This window comes from Fistularia commersonii, chromosome 3 (genome assembly GCF_037954325.1).
Source record: "Fistularia commersonii isolate RoL2024-O1a breed Wild chromosome 3, RoL_Fcom_v1.0, whole genome shotgun sequence".
NCBI classification, from domain to species: domain Eukaryota; kingdom Metazoa; phylum Chordata; class Actinopteri; order Syngnathiformes; family Fistulariidae; genus Fistularia; species Fistularia commersonii.
In genome coordinates this window covers 1,262,640-1,277,789 of record NC_141286.1, presented here as the reverse complement: position 1 = coordinate 1,277,789, position 15,150 = coordinate 1,262,640, and the positions used below count along the sequence as shown (strand labels likewise).

At 41.6% G+C, this 15,150-nt stretch overlaps 1 protein-coding gene across 2 annotated transcripts in view; it reads left to right on the top strand.

Moving 5' to 3' along the window:
* Positions 1-15,150, top strand: part of sez6b (seizure related 6 homolog b) — a 189,004-nt gene that overhangs the window by 119,730 nt on the left and 54,124 nt on the right. For both annotated transcript variants that reach the window (XM_086140932.1, XM_086140941.1), the window contains one exon: positions 4,495-4,684. In XM_086140932.1, the coding sequence (XP_085997058.1) occupies positions 4,495-4,684 (190 nt within the window). The remainder of the gene's footprint in view (positions 1-4,494; positions 4,685-15,150) is intronic.

Sequence of the window (15,150 nt, the reverse complement as noted above, 5' to 3'; positions counted from 1 at the left end):
CACTGAGCAGCTTTTTGTAAATATGATGTGATCTTTTGTAAAGATGACGTGAGGCGAGGTCACGGAGGCAGGTCACACATACACTTTAAATAAAACCTTGGTCTTTTTTCTGAAAGACTTTTGGAGTTTGCAATAAGATGTGCGGTAGCCGGACAAAAAGTTGATTTTTGAAATAAAAATGCTTTTTAATACCGGAATTGTTTTGATCGAGCGTTTGCGACCGTTTTTGAGTTGTAATTTTTACTCCACGTGTCTTTGTGTCTCATAATTGCTTTGACTATCATTGGATCAATAAAGGTTGTTTTTCCTCCTAAAACCTGAAGGACAGTTTCTGTCGGATCAACCTGGTCACATCTTCTTTGTATTTGACGAGATTCATCTGATTTGACTCCTTAACTTTCCTGAAAGTTATTTCCCTCTCAGAAGAGTCACATCTTGACGGCACCTCACACACACACACACACACACACACACATGTGGGTGAGCAGAAGATTCTGTATTGTTACGCCAGCGGTCGGAAACCTCTTGATGCGACGGCGTCTTCCTCGCCGATCGGTTCTAGCGAACATTTCTTAACATAAGTAATAAATTTTCGTTCCGATCCGTACATTTGTTTCACATTGCATCCGTTCACGGTCGCGCGAAACTCTTATTTTTATTCCGTAATGCTGCGGCCTGCACACGCAGCCGCCAGCTCCAGAAGTAAACTTCCTTCCTTCTAACGAAATAGTCGGCTGGCTAGCTAACGGATGCAGAGCAAACCCTTCTTCTCACGAGGACGGCGAAATGAAAAAAAGCTGACGAGCAGCCTACATTTCAACAGGAACGGACGGAGGAATTGGTTTTTATTAATAGTGGGAAGGATTTTATCTATTATTAGTCAACTCCGGTAAATAACGTAATAAAAGACAATAAATTAAGTTAATATCGTCGGTCTTTTTATTGTTAAGATGGCACTCGGAAACTGTTGCGACAGCTTCTATCTCCACTTTTTGGACGTATTTATTTATCTATCCACTCCTCCTTCGCGGTTGGGACTAGACAGGGTTTCTCCAGCGCGCTGTGTTTTTATTTTATTGTTTTTTTTTGATACTGTAATTGTTGCGCTGCTGTGACGAAAAGAATTTCCCCTCAGGCAGGGGTCGGGAACCTATGGCTCTTCTGGTGATGCCATTTTGAGTTGAAAAACAAAAGATCAGTTTGGAACTGATTTTAAAGTACTTGTGATATTTCTTCATCATAATTTTAGGGTTAGATGGAGAAAGCTGATTGGCTGTGACAACCCCTGGAGGGAAAAGACGAAAGAAGAAGATTTCTTCATAATACTGTGTCATTTTTAAGTAAACAGAAATTAGTTTTGAAGATAAATTTCACGGGTCACCCGTCAGTCGGGTCGGGAACCGTTGGCTTCCGAGCGCGTCTGGGTCGTTGAAAGGTAAAAATTAATTTTATCAAATAGCCGACTACTTTATCCGCATCAACCCTCGTAACGGAAAAGATGGCGACAAAGAAAAAAAGAGGATGATTACCGTGCGAATTTGGATCTGCGGTTTGTCTAATATGCTATGATCAAATTGCATGGATGAAACGGTCAAATATAAAGCAGCGCTTGGAGCAAATCCATGCAGCACCAGAGGTCCCATTAAAAGTAAGACCTATTTCATTTTTTTGTGCGTTAAAAATACTATCTGGCTATGACATATCAAGAAATATTTGGCTTTTATGGCCCTCCCAGTCAAAAAGGTTCCCGACCCCTGCCCTAAGGGGATCAATAAAGTATATCTTATCTTAAATTCACACACTTAGCCGTGTCAAAAGTAGTATATGGCTCTGACAGAAATATATTTTCGAACATGCGGTTCCCGACATGTTATACCGTTTTTCTCCACTTTTTTTAAATCCCCGAAGATAAGCCGGGTGTTATCACGTGGCATAAACAAAAGCCACTTGTTGTCAGTAGAACGGCGCCACGACGCTCCCCCTCGCCACGTTTCCTCTCGGGAGCCGAGGATGCGGCTCTAAGCTACGACAGATAGCGAGCCGCCGATCTGATCTGCGAAGGGCCGCGCCAAGACAAGACGCCGCCTTGCTTTTAACGGCAGAATAAAGATGCACCTGCTGTGATGAGAGCTGATAAAAAGCAGCATTTTGCACCAGACGCACCGTCAGTGAAGAAGACGGCTGACAGTATCTAACCTGTAATCACACATCTCTGCATTGTCCTCTTGGCTTTTTCATATTTCTTATTCACACGCCTAAAGATTAGGCAAAGTAGACACTGGATCTCTTTGTTAGGATACAAATGTGGACGTTTCGCTCGGTGCAAACGACAGACGGGCTCCAGGGTCAACCGCCGAGTCTGTTCCGGCAGTATTTAACGTTTTTTTTTGTGCAAACAAGCCTTTCGGCGCCGCACGGTATGACCTCTTCTTCTCATATTGGGAGAGCGAATAGGTGCATGGTGGAAAATTCATGGATGAATACGGGGAATACTGCCATTCCTGCGCCCCAAGGACATTTGGGAGGGTTTTATTATCTGATCTGAACGGAGAACCCTTTCTGGTTCACGCGACAAAGCGCTGGAACAATACCGGCCACTGCGCCGCAGAGATTTGCAACGACGCACCTCCAAAATGATCTGCAACAATGCGGGTACCTGGGTGCGATTTTAAGGTTAATATCCATGGCTGTAAATACATGTTGCGGACAATCGATGTCAAAAATGTGTGCGTCGGTGCGGTAAGTGGTGGCTTTTTCCAGTTTTCCACTTGTTTCTCATAATCGACTAACTTATGTCTAAAGCAGGGCGGGGAATTCATTTTGGCGTTTCATTTGGATGAAAACTAGCTGTCGTGCAAATTGAACTCAATGGAAATTTAAATATTTACATTTTTTGGCATTTGATTTCAACTTTAAAATCACGAATGATCCCATAAATGTACCGACATTATTTCGTACGCAATCAACCATACAAAATGAAACAAAAGGAAAAAGTGAGTTTCAAAAACTTATTAAAATAGTCAAAGAAAATATTGTGGCGGGCCGGATAAAAAAGCAAATCGCGACGATAGAAAAACACTCAATGAACTTTAAAATAAGCATCCTGGATTCTGTTTTTGGAGGGAAGGACTGTCCACGAAGCGTGGAAAAGAACACGGAAGAGGCCCGACCCAAAGTTAAACATTTTGTCGATGCAAAGGCATTGTCACGTCTATTTTATTTATTTATGAAAAAAATTCTCTTGCTTTTGAATAGTGTTTTCGTTCTGCGCACGCCTTGCTGTATATTAGTAGGGCAGCAGCAACATCTTGCCTGTTATTTTTATGAGCTAAATGAACTTTTTGACCTCGTCTGATGGATGTTGTGTCGGTCGTGGACGGACGGCAACCGTTCCATTTGTTTGGCGTGCCGATGAGGCGGAGCGGCTCAGCTTTTTGTAAAATTCCTTGCCGTTGACGGTTCCTTCCGTGGCAAAAACAAAAAGCGGCATCAGGAAAACGGGAGAATTTGTTGTGCTCCGGCCTTCATCGGGTCAGTCTAACGTGTTGCACGTCGGGGGGACGACGGAGATCAAGCCGCCCCGTTCAGTCCCTTTATACATCATTGAAATGTCTTACATTTTATCATCCTTGTTGTAAGGCTGCTGGTTAAAGTGTTATTGAAATGTCCATTAAATACTTCAGAGCTTTTTATGTGTTTTTTTTTGTGTTTGTCGACGATGCGTGTCCCCCCCCCCCCCCCCGTGTGATAATGGTGCTGCCCGCCTCCTATATGTAGCTCCTATATGTAGCTCCTCCAGGAGAGACGTTTGGTTTGAACTTCTGTTTGCGCTCTGCTTTCATTAGAGACGGAGAAAGTTATTTTTGAGTCCGGGATTGGATTTTTCCCGGCGTTTAGTTGTTCTCTGTTAACGTCATCCACTTATTTTTGTTTTGGGGATATGGTGACAGTTTGGCCTGAGTTTTCCTGTCAAAACATTTTACTGGAATCTTTCCTCTTCCTCTGTATTTTCAGCCAAATCTTTTAAAATCTAGCATTTTTTTTTTTGTTTGTTTATTTAAATGGGGGGAATCTCATCTCAGAGGCAAAAATATAAAAAAAGAGTTTTTCAAATGTAGTATGACCTTTGTTGCATCTAATCCATGGGCCACATGCTGTTTTGAGTCTTACTAAGCAAAACACTGACCGTGTTCCGCCAATGCACAAAATGTCTGGTTTGGTTGACTTGCGCTGGAGAATAAATTGCACCTGGGGAACAAAAAAAAAAGATTTTCTGATCTAATCTCATCTCGCGCACGACCGTCTTGCATTTGAAGAACACGGCAATTGAAATTCTGTGAATAAAATGCCAGACGTTCTGCAGAGAAACGCCGTGTTGAGGTTCGCACGTCGCGCTTGTTCTCGTCGCCCCGTCGATGATATTTTGATCAGTTGTGAAGCCCAAATAATTAATAGCCCGATGAACAACTCTGTTCTCTGTCCCCGGTCACGCAGGTGATGAATGTGAATCTGTCCGAGGCTGACAAGGTGGTTTTCGAAGATACGGCGAACGGGGAGAAAGCCATGCTGGCCAACGAGTCCATCCTGATGCGAGGGTTGGTCGTCCGCAGCCGCAGCAATCAGATCTCCATTCGTTTCCTCAGCGAGCGCGCTCAGGCGGGATCCGTCCTTCTGCGATACCAAGGTTAGTCTGCTCTGCACGCAGAACTTCTCCAAGTTTCCTTGAAAGGTATTAAAATTTGACGCAATCTTTTATACTAGTCCAGGGGTCGGCAACCCGCGGCTCTTCCATCTTTACACCGCGGCTCCGAGCGGCTTGGGAAAATAAATGATAAATATTTAATTGAAGTGTATTTCATTTGTGTTAATTCCTTTTTTTAACTTCAAGTTCTAAGTTGGAAGACTATTGTGATCTTGAAATATTAAAATAAAATTATATTTGTTATTTTTTGCCGCTCAAAATAACGTCACACTGGCGGAAGCCGGTATACCCGCCGGTCGGTAAAGTCACGATGTGCAGATGCTTTGTGCAGAAGTTCAGGAGCAGAAGTCCCATAAACCAGGTGAAATAAATATTTATGAAGATATTTTGCAAATATTTATTTTTCATTGTCTAATGACACAATGATTTTTTTCCCGATTTATTTTTAAAATTCAGGTCAAGGCTCCGCTACACGCTCTGAAAGCCCAAAGCTCAAAATGAGTTCATTGCATAAATTAAATTTAATTTTCTCCGTAAAACTTTGTGAATTTCAGAAGCAACACACGACACACCTGTTTATACAAAGTGTAAAGGTAATAAAAAGCAATATATACAGTGGTACCTTTACTTTAGACGTCAAAAAGTAATTGCGGCTCCCGGTGTTTTCTTTTCCCAGGAAACCGGCTCCAAATGGCTCTCTGGGTGTTAAAGGTTGCCGACCCCTGGTCTAGGATGAATTCTTTCAGGATAGCTTTAGCAAATGCTCAGCGATTTCTCGAGTTTGAGACATGCTGGAATGAAATGTTAGAAATGAAATGAAGTCATCGCCTCAGTGCTTAATCTTTATTTTCTCCAAGGAAGCTTTTTCTTTTTTGATTGACGACTAAAACCACGTACGAGCCCTGAACAAACTGGATCCATGCTGGATTTTCTTCACAATTAAAGCGATGACCTGACTGATCAAAATTATAAAAGTGTAACTTCAACACTCTATTATATTTATATTTGAATAGAATTGCGACAGTTTGCAGACCTCAATGAAACCTACAATTCTAAAACTATACACACATAGAACACAAAAACACGAGCGTAAAAATATAAACGTGTGTGTGAGTGTTCAAAATCCACACCTCCTTTTGTATCTTTGACTGAATTTCATCCCCGTTCTGAAGACGGACAGTTGATTTCACGCGTTTCAACTCAACTTTGTTTCAATTTCTTGCAAAAGCTTTTGTCTTAATATGTCATATTTCTTACAATAATGTGTTTTTGCTGAGAGTTTCTGCATCATGTCAGACATGATCGGCAAACGAATGGTTTTCTTAACTCCATCAGCTCTCAGTGAATGTACAGAGGAATCCTGACATGGACATCTATGAGGGGTCGCTGCTCTTATCGTGCGACGTGATAATAACAGAGGACTTAATCCGCCTTCCTCGGTTCTTGTATAAATGCAGAGTCCAGGTCGCTTCCAGAACCACCCAAAGTCGTCTTCAGAATATACCTACTGATATTTATTCTTGTTTGTGGCTGAAACCAGCAGGGACACACTTCATATTCACCTGAATACTCAAATTCTGTAACAGCATCATCTATGTAAGATGAATAGGTCACTTTTAAGGTGCACTCTTTTGGAAAACAGAAAGTCATTTTATCTTAAAGTAGTATTTTAGTGACTGAATGTTTCATTAATCCATTGTTTTTTCCAGTGCCAGATGTGAACAAAAGAATAACTCATGTGATTGTCTAATGCGTCCTTGTAAATAGTATTTATTACTGCCGTGTTGGGGAGTTTTATTGGATATTTTGGAAAGGAGATCAATCAAATGTCTAGTTTTCTATTGTCATCCCATCATGACATGACAGTTGTTGCTAGGCGACTATTAGATTCATCACATCATCTCAACATTTGCATCTGAGCTTTTTAATTACCTTGCTAACGAACATGAGCTGGAAACCGCTTTGTATTCGGCAACAATTGTCTTTGTTTAGTTTAGTAGAGTTCGGTTTTAATTTTCTACGTCTCCGTCCCGTCGGGGTTGGATTGTTTGATTGACAGGCGTCGATCCAGAGATGCAAATAAAATAAAGTTAAAATAAAGAAGCGAAGTCCCTTAGAGGCACACAACTTTCTTTTTTCAGATAGATATCTTCATTTGACTCGTGTAAAAGCCAAGTTTGAAGGGATGAATGCATTTTTGAAGTTAAATCTAAATGAGAATAGATAAATAGATCAATGATTGAAAAAAATACATATACAGATACATAAATAAAAACCCTCGCCATGTCAAAGTGCTGTCAAAGTGGGAAAATAGCATCAAATGCAAAGTGAAGCCGAGTCATTTTCTAAAAGTCAAGGACTGAAGACTGAAGCTTATTATTATCTTATTTCGTGTGTCATCGGCCAGCTTTTTATAAACACAAATGCAGCCATGACCCTAAAATATCTTACAGTTCTTTAGTAATATATACATTCGGATTCTGACTTCAAATCAAACCTCAGGGGCGTCTTTTTCTGCACAGCTTTGTCAGACTTGCAAACAGAGTGACTTTTTAAAATATACACATTTGATAGTGAGCACAAAGTGACCGTATGAAGGAGGGCCGTGTCATAAAACACAATGAAGCAGCAAAAATGAATAATCCATAAATGCTGTCGAAACAAGGGACGCATGAATTAAGTGTCATAAGTCATAGAATAAGTCGTCTGTTGAATGTTTCTGTCGGGATTTGGCACAAACTATTTTAAATATCTGCCAAATAGACAATATCAGATACGGCACTAATCATCTACACACATAGAAGATTGGGTTTGCTTGTTCTTGCCTGTTTAATTTGTTTTGTATCATGTATTTTGTGTTTGATATTGATAATAGATTTGGCCGCAGCCCTTGGTGTCCACCGCAATATCAATATGAAGATTTAATTTCAGTGGTTTATAAATATTACCCTTCTTATGATGATCAACATTCTAGTGGATGACTCTTTGGTAATAGTTTGGTGAGTTTTTGTTTGTTTGCCTGTTTGTTTTGTCTTAACAGCTAGATTGGTTTCCAAACGCACTAAATACAAATACGCTAAATAATACCAAGGGATCACATGAAAATCACTGTATTTTCTCAGCTCGTCAACAAAGGAAATCGGAACTCATTAATGGTGCAAAACATTCGTTCCGAACAGTGATTAGAAATATTTCCTCGAGGAGACGGGCCGGTGATAAGCGATGGTTAGACGGGGTGATGAGGCGCCGGGATCGAGTAGAAATTGAGGATAAAAATGAAAAAGTACCCACATAAGTCTCTGTCGTGAGTAATTAAAAAAATATTTCAGCGTGCTGAAAAATTAACGCCAGTTTGTCGTTTGTCAAAGGCTTAACATTCGTCGGGCTGCTTGAAATTCACATCGCAAACATTTTGAAGCCAGACTCGACTCGCGATCCACTTTTAATGTCAGCGACAAGTATTCTACGATAATAATGTAGGTCTGGACGCTGACCATGAAGTTTATGTTTATGTAGCAGGTATATTAACAATATTCAACCGGGAATCAGGATAAAGGCGTCTCCAGACCGCGAGCTGATGTTGTCATTGTCACCGTCAGTGCAAACACAGCAGCTGCCTGTCATTCTCCTCAGATATTACTTGGCCAGCACTTTCTTTTCTTTGCCTGGAAACAATATGTGGCAGCAGCAACTCGGCGTGATCAATCCTATCTCAGGCAACAGACACGCTCTTTTGCTGCTCAAGTGATTCTGCAATCCAAAGGACGCTGGATGGCGTGATGGTCGGGGTTGTTTTGCTCAGGTTTTCAGACAAAAGGCCAGGGGGAGACGCTCTGCGTCCAGATGAATGGGAACAGAAAAGCGCTAAATGTAGTCCTTAAGAGAGGAGGTGCGGGAGATTTCACATTCCCGCCGGCATGACGAACACTCGCATGATTCCACGGTTTTAACTTTCAGACAATTAAAATGGAAAATAAGGAAACTTTCGCGGAAAGCTGCAGATAAATGTGAACGGTACGCTGTCTTGGGTGATAAATAGGCGCGCCTAAATTGAACTTAAACGACACAACGGAACAGGAAAAGGATATTATTTCTGTGTATGTTTTATGATACCTGAGATTTCTGCGAAACAAATGAACCGCCAGTTTAAGCGCGTACAGTTTGGAAAACTTTAAATTCAAATCGAAATAGGAGAATGGCAATAAATCACCTTTTGCCCAAAAAAAAAAAAAAAAAAAAAAAAAAAATCCAATTAAATCAAAATTGAATTCGAGCTGAAGATAGATTCGAATATATTTTTTGTAATTGTGAAAAGTTTTAAATCTACTTTCAGGCCTGAAAAGTGTTGCCCCAAAATGGTGAGCGTTACGGTATTGACTTGTGCTGTGCAAAACCCGGGTAGGTTGTTAAAAATGGATTAACAGCAGTAATGCAAAGCTTCTGCTCCGTTTGAGCGATTTGTATCATTCATCCTCCACATTCAGTGATGCCCGAAAGCAATATTCCTCTTTCCTTGTTCCGTCTGCTCTCACTCACGTCACCATTTCCAGGCCCGGTCGGCAAGGGTGGGTTCAAATAGTTCTTCTTCCTCTTCTTCTTGCGTCTTTTACCTTCAGGTGTCGCCACAGCGAGTCAACTTTCTCCATCTAACCCTATTCTCTGGATCCTCCTCTCTCACACCAACTACCTTCATATCTTCTCTCACGACGTCCATAAATCTTCTCTTTGGTCTTCCTCCAGACCTCCTGCCTGGTAGCTCCCCCTTCAGCAGCCTTCTACCCAGATCTTCACCATGAACACTCCTTTGTTCATGTCCAAACCATCTCAATCATCACTTTGTCTCGGTCATACATGTCCTGCACCCCTGTGACAAATTCTTCTTTACCTTTGGTCTTTTCCCTTCAGGTGTCTCCACAGCGAGTCAACTTTCTCCATCTAACCCTATTCTCTGGATCCTCCTCTCTCACACCAACTACCTTCATATCTTCTCTCACTACGTCCATAAATCTTCTCTTTGGTCTTCCTCCAGACCTCCTGCCTGGCAGCTCCAATTCCAGCATCCGTCTACCAATATATTCTCTATCCCTCCTCTGTCCATGACCCAACCATCTCAGTCTGGCTTCTCTGACCTTCTCTCCAAAACATCTAACGTGCCGTTCCTCTGATAGACTCATTCCTGATCCTCTCCATCCTGGTCACTCCCAAAGAGAACCTCAACATCTTCATCTCTGCAACCTTTAGTTCTGCCTGCTGTCTTTTGGTCATTGGAACAGTTTCTAGTCCAAACATCATCGCTGGTCTCACCACTGTCTTGTACACCTTTCCTTTTATTCTGGCTGATGTTCTTCCATCTCCTGGTACCCCTGACACTTTTCTCCACCCGTTCCAACCTGCTTGGACCGTCTCTTCACCTCTTCTCCACACTCTCCTACGCTCTGGACTGTTGACCCTAAGTACCTGAAATCCTCCAGCTTCTTGATCTCCACTCCCTGTAGCCTCACCGTTCCACCTGAGTTCCTCTCATTCACACACATATATTCTGTCTTGCTGCCACTCACTTTCCTTCCTCTCCTTTCCAGAGCATACCTCTACCTCTCTAGATGTTCCTCTACCTGTTGTCTGCTCTCACTGCAGATTATTGATAAGCATAAAATAAGCCGCTTCTTGCTTGATTGTTCCCCTGCACAATCCAATGCACCCCAGGTGTGGATTATTTATGTCATGTTTTCTATGTGAGTGTATAATTTGTGTTTTGTCTCCCGTGGCCCCGTTTTGATTGTGACCCTCCTGGATTTGGTTGCCTTTGTTTGACCTCGGGCAGTTTCCTGGACTCTTGGCCGCCTGCCTCGCTCTGTGCCGTTGCCAAAGATTTATTCATTCAGGACTTTCTTGCTTACTTAATATTTTCTCAATGTGATCCCTGCACATCCCTTGGCAAATCATTTTAGTTTGAGGATGAGGATGAACAGTAACAGGAGACCTGAGAGGATAAACAGCATCTTCTTAAAATTCCAAATGTTTATTCTTGATTAATGTGAAGATGTAGCCCACACGCTGCCAGAGGTACACAAACAAACTATAACACATTAAGATCATTCTTCTTTATCGTACTTTCTAAATCCTAGCCCACTGCATTTTTGATTTTTTTTTTTCTTTTTTGTGTGTGTTCCTAGTTTTGTTTTTGCGAGTTCAATGAATACAGTTTTTTTTTTTTTAAAAAAAGAGAGAGAAAAAGAATCCACTGAACCTTTAACTGATGGATTAAACTCTTTAAATATTGGGAATTTCAGTTAAACCCAAGCTTTTCTTTGTGTTTTAGGAAAGACCTATATAGTTTCTCTGGCTCCTCAGGCCTTTTACTAAATCAGCAAAGGTTACATATGAAATTAAATGTGAACCTGAAAAAAATATATGACTTTTATGCAAAAATGCAATGTTTCTGAGACCAGTTTCACAAACAGCAGTATTTGTCAGTGTCAGAAGGACTGATAACATTTTGTGGGAGATGCAAAGATTTGAGCTGCTGAACCACCAGGACTGGAATCCAGTCATATATTTCTTTATTTTAATGGCAAGAAGCAAATTTGTTGAAGCATCCTGAAAGATATTTAATGTCCAAATGAAAAAGTGTCTGACTGTGTGTCCTTTTCCTGCCTGATAAAGGAGAAGGTTTTCCAGGACCAATAACAAGACGCTCTTCTTGCAAAAGGGAAAATCTGTTTCTGCGTAGATCTTCGGGGAAATCAGGAGTCCTCCATCTGGACAGAGTCGACAAGTCGTCTGAATTTGAAAAGTGCAAATGAAGAAAAGTAAGGAAAAGAAGAGCGAGTGGCTGAGATTTGCCTAAAAACACTGATTAATTCATGAATTATTCTTGCCAAGGTCCATTCCTTGTGCAAAAAAACTGGATGAAATGACCAGGAAAGTCACGTGTGACGAGATGTTTCGACAGAACAACCTCTTCTTTCTCACAAAACATATTTTAAAGAGGACAACCCTTTAAAGTTATACACTTGGAGCAGTGAGGGACAATCCATACAGGCAGTTACCAAACTATAATGGATAAAACAATTCAATATTTTTGCATCTGTAGCCCTTCATCGTGAAATTTTGTATCAAAATTCAAACTTGTCAAGATAAGTTAGTCAGATCCCAGTAATGTGTACTTTTCCTTGGGAGATCTAGAAAAAAAACATATCAGGGTGGAACTGTGATATTGCGTGAGGAAGTCAGGAGTGGATAGAGATAGAGTGGTGCAGGACATGTATGCTAGCTGTGAGTCAGTGCTAAAGCATGCTGTTTGTGTGACGGAGGTGGGACAGCACGGATCAGCTCGGCGAGCCTTCTCTTCGCTATCATGAAGGACGGGCTGACAGATGAGGTTAGACAGGAATCTCCATGTCATCCGAGGTTTGCGGATGACATTGTGATCTGTAATGAACGGGGAGCAGGTGTAGGAAAATCTCTGGAGGCGGGGGCACGTCCTGGAGAGGAGAGGAATGAGTGTTTGGTGCAGCGAGATAGAATTCATGTGTGTGAATCAGAGGAACCCAAGTGTAACACTGCGGTTACCGGGAGTCCAGATAAAGGAGGCGGTGGGTTTTAAATACTTGGGGTCGACGGTCCATAGCAACAGAGATTTTGGAAAAGAGGTGAAGAGATGTCTGTGGAGGTTCTCAGTCATCCAGTTCACGGTGACTTCTTGTCTAATCTTCTTGTTGCAGCAAGTGGACTTGAATTTTTCTTGACCGGAGAGATGTGTGTGAGCAGGTTGCCGCTCGCTGCTAGCAAACACTTGTGGTTTTCATTTAACACCGGCAGGAGAAACAAGCAGCGGTACTAAGCCGGACCTCGGAAATCACAAGGCCAGAAAAAAAAGAGAAGTCGTGTTTACAATGTGATAAATTGAAGAGATTATGATCTTTCTTAGGCACTTACCTTCCGTTCAAACCTCCACCCACCAGGAAACGAATCATTGGAAGAAGTAAGAATGAAGTAGACTAGCCGACATCGTGGCACTCGCAACTTTGCCACTGTTCTCTGTAGATCTTTTTTATATTTGTGTGACATTGTGTATATACAATAGACTTGACCATTGTGTGTTTTTTTGAGAGGATGTAGTTTGCAGATTTTTTTTTTTTGCTATTAATAAATGAATATTAGATAGTGTTATAGTCTCTTGACTTTGCCTAATTTTAATCGATGCATTATGATGCAACCAAAGGCATGTTTCAACATCACCGTCCAACGTTTTGTTTGTATTGTGGTTCAAAAAATGACCTTTTAATTTGTGACTTGTTTTGAAACGGAGTATTAGCCTAAACATTATGTTTTGGCTTATTTTTTATTGTCAGACTAATCCTATCATTTGATACCAGTTGCAGTGTTTTGGTGTAATCTCCATGAAAGAACATCGCCGTTAATCTCTCTGCTTTCCAGCGAGTAGATGAAGAGGGTTGAAGCCTCGGCCAACTATGGAGCTCTTCGGAGATTGGAATGGTTACCTTTGGCACGCGGTGGCGACGGCGGTGGTAGTGGTTTGCAATTTGCTGCTAACCGATCTGCGTCGGAGACCAAAAACCCCTGGACCAGATTGCTTTCCATCTTTTATGCCTCTTACTGCCTTTCTTGTGCTGAATTCTTCATCCTGCTTGCGTGGCTCTTTGGCAGGGTGTAAACGCTACTACCAGGCCGCTTGGAGGGAAACTGCCTCTTTTCACCATATCATTTCCATCCGGTCATCTCAAAAGCTGTGCTAAATTAGCTTCATCTCAAAGGCATGTCTGGAACAACCTATCTCAGAAAAGAATATACATCACCCGAAATGAATATGAGCTATGAATAGCTGGTGGTCACACCGAGCGTACAATATGTTGCTGTCCGTTCAAAGTGATTACAAAGGATAATTCAAGGTTATTACGAACGCGGGAAGTGTTTTTATCTTGAGCGGGCACTTGCGTAAAACCTTTATGCAACACAATGTGCGTTTGAAGCAGTAACCGTCAACACGGAGTCAATATGAAACGGTACAAATGATCAGAGATGATTTTGCATCTGAACATCCTTGTTTTATATTTCATCCAGTTTTGATGTGGGATGTTAGCGCTCTGCTAAGAGCGTCTTTCTTCGTAAGCGTCTCCGGGCATGAAGCCGAGTAAGCGCTCGGACTATTTCATTATAAGTTAAATAAGTATATTCTTTTCAACCGCTCAGATCAATCCAATAATATTCCTCTTTAAGCGTCTTCTGACTGAATGGAAAAACAGCTAAAATGATTAAAAGTCATTTGTGCCGCAACCCTCACCGTAATCCAAGTGATGGAGATGATGCAACCGCTGTTTTAACGGCTTCATCTTTTATTCTACTTGTTCCAGACATCTTCCACTTGACTCTTGCATCACAGGAGCGTCGTCTGGATATCAAGCAAAATATTGAGCGGGATGTGCCGGCTAATTCTGTTCCTCGGATAATTGTAAAGCGTGGACATGCTGACAAGTTAATTCAAAATGAGCGTGTATCTAATATTCTTTGCTTATAATGAAGATGTAATGGCAACAGGATTTCTCCATTAATTAATCCGAGGAAGTAGAATTGATTTTCTTTTTGTCTTCGCGCCATTAAACGACTGCCGTATCGGAAGCGAACATGAATAACGGCAGACACAAACAGGCCGGGCTTCCTCTTGAAGCCCAAAAGAAACATTTGACGATTGTTTCCATGACAAATGACAACAATCGCTCGGCTACGGGGGGTTTCTCCGTCACTGCGTCGAAACCTGGATTGTCACGCCTCTCCTTCTTCGTCACCCTTCATCCATAATATTCTCACCACCGAAAGGTGAATTGAATGAAACGGATTATGTGGTTACAATGTCACCGGTCAGAGCACGGAATATATTCACTTATTCTCTTTACATCTCAAATGTGAAGCCGGGAAAACGGGACCCCGCAAGGTGGGAAAGCCGGATATTTTAAGATAACATAAACTTTATTGATCTCCGAAGGGGAAATTCTTTTGCGCAGCGGCGTGACAGTTATAGGATCGATAATTATGAATATAAATGTAAATAGAGAGGCAATTAGAAGATGGCAACCACAAATAAATAGACCGCAGAGGGAACGACAACAACAACATTAAGGATAAGAGCGGGACGGAGGGGAGAAAAAAAACAGCGAGGGTGAGAATAAACAACCACGGATTTCGGCAATGACGAAAATAAACAAAAATATTCAGTTTGCGAATAGGCCGAGACCAAGACTGACGCGCGTGAAGGTCGTGAGGTTGTGGCAATTTTGCATTTTGCTTGTAATCTTGACTGCGCTGAACATTCTGTGACAAAGTGAATCCAAGTTGATTGGTGCACGTGGGTCGCACAGCCCTGCTCAAGAACAATACAATCCCGTAGCTACTTGTGTAGCGAGCTAACGTTTCCTGCAAGGGTTGAAAAC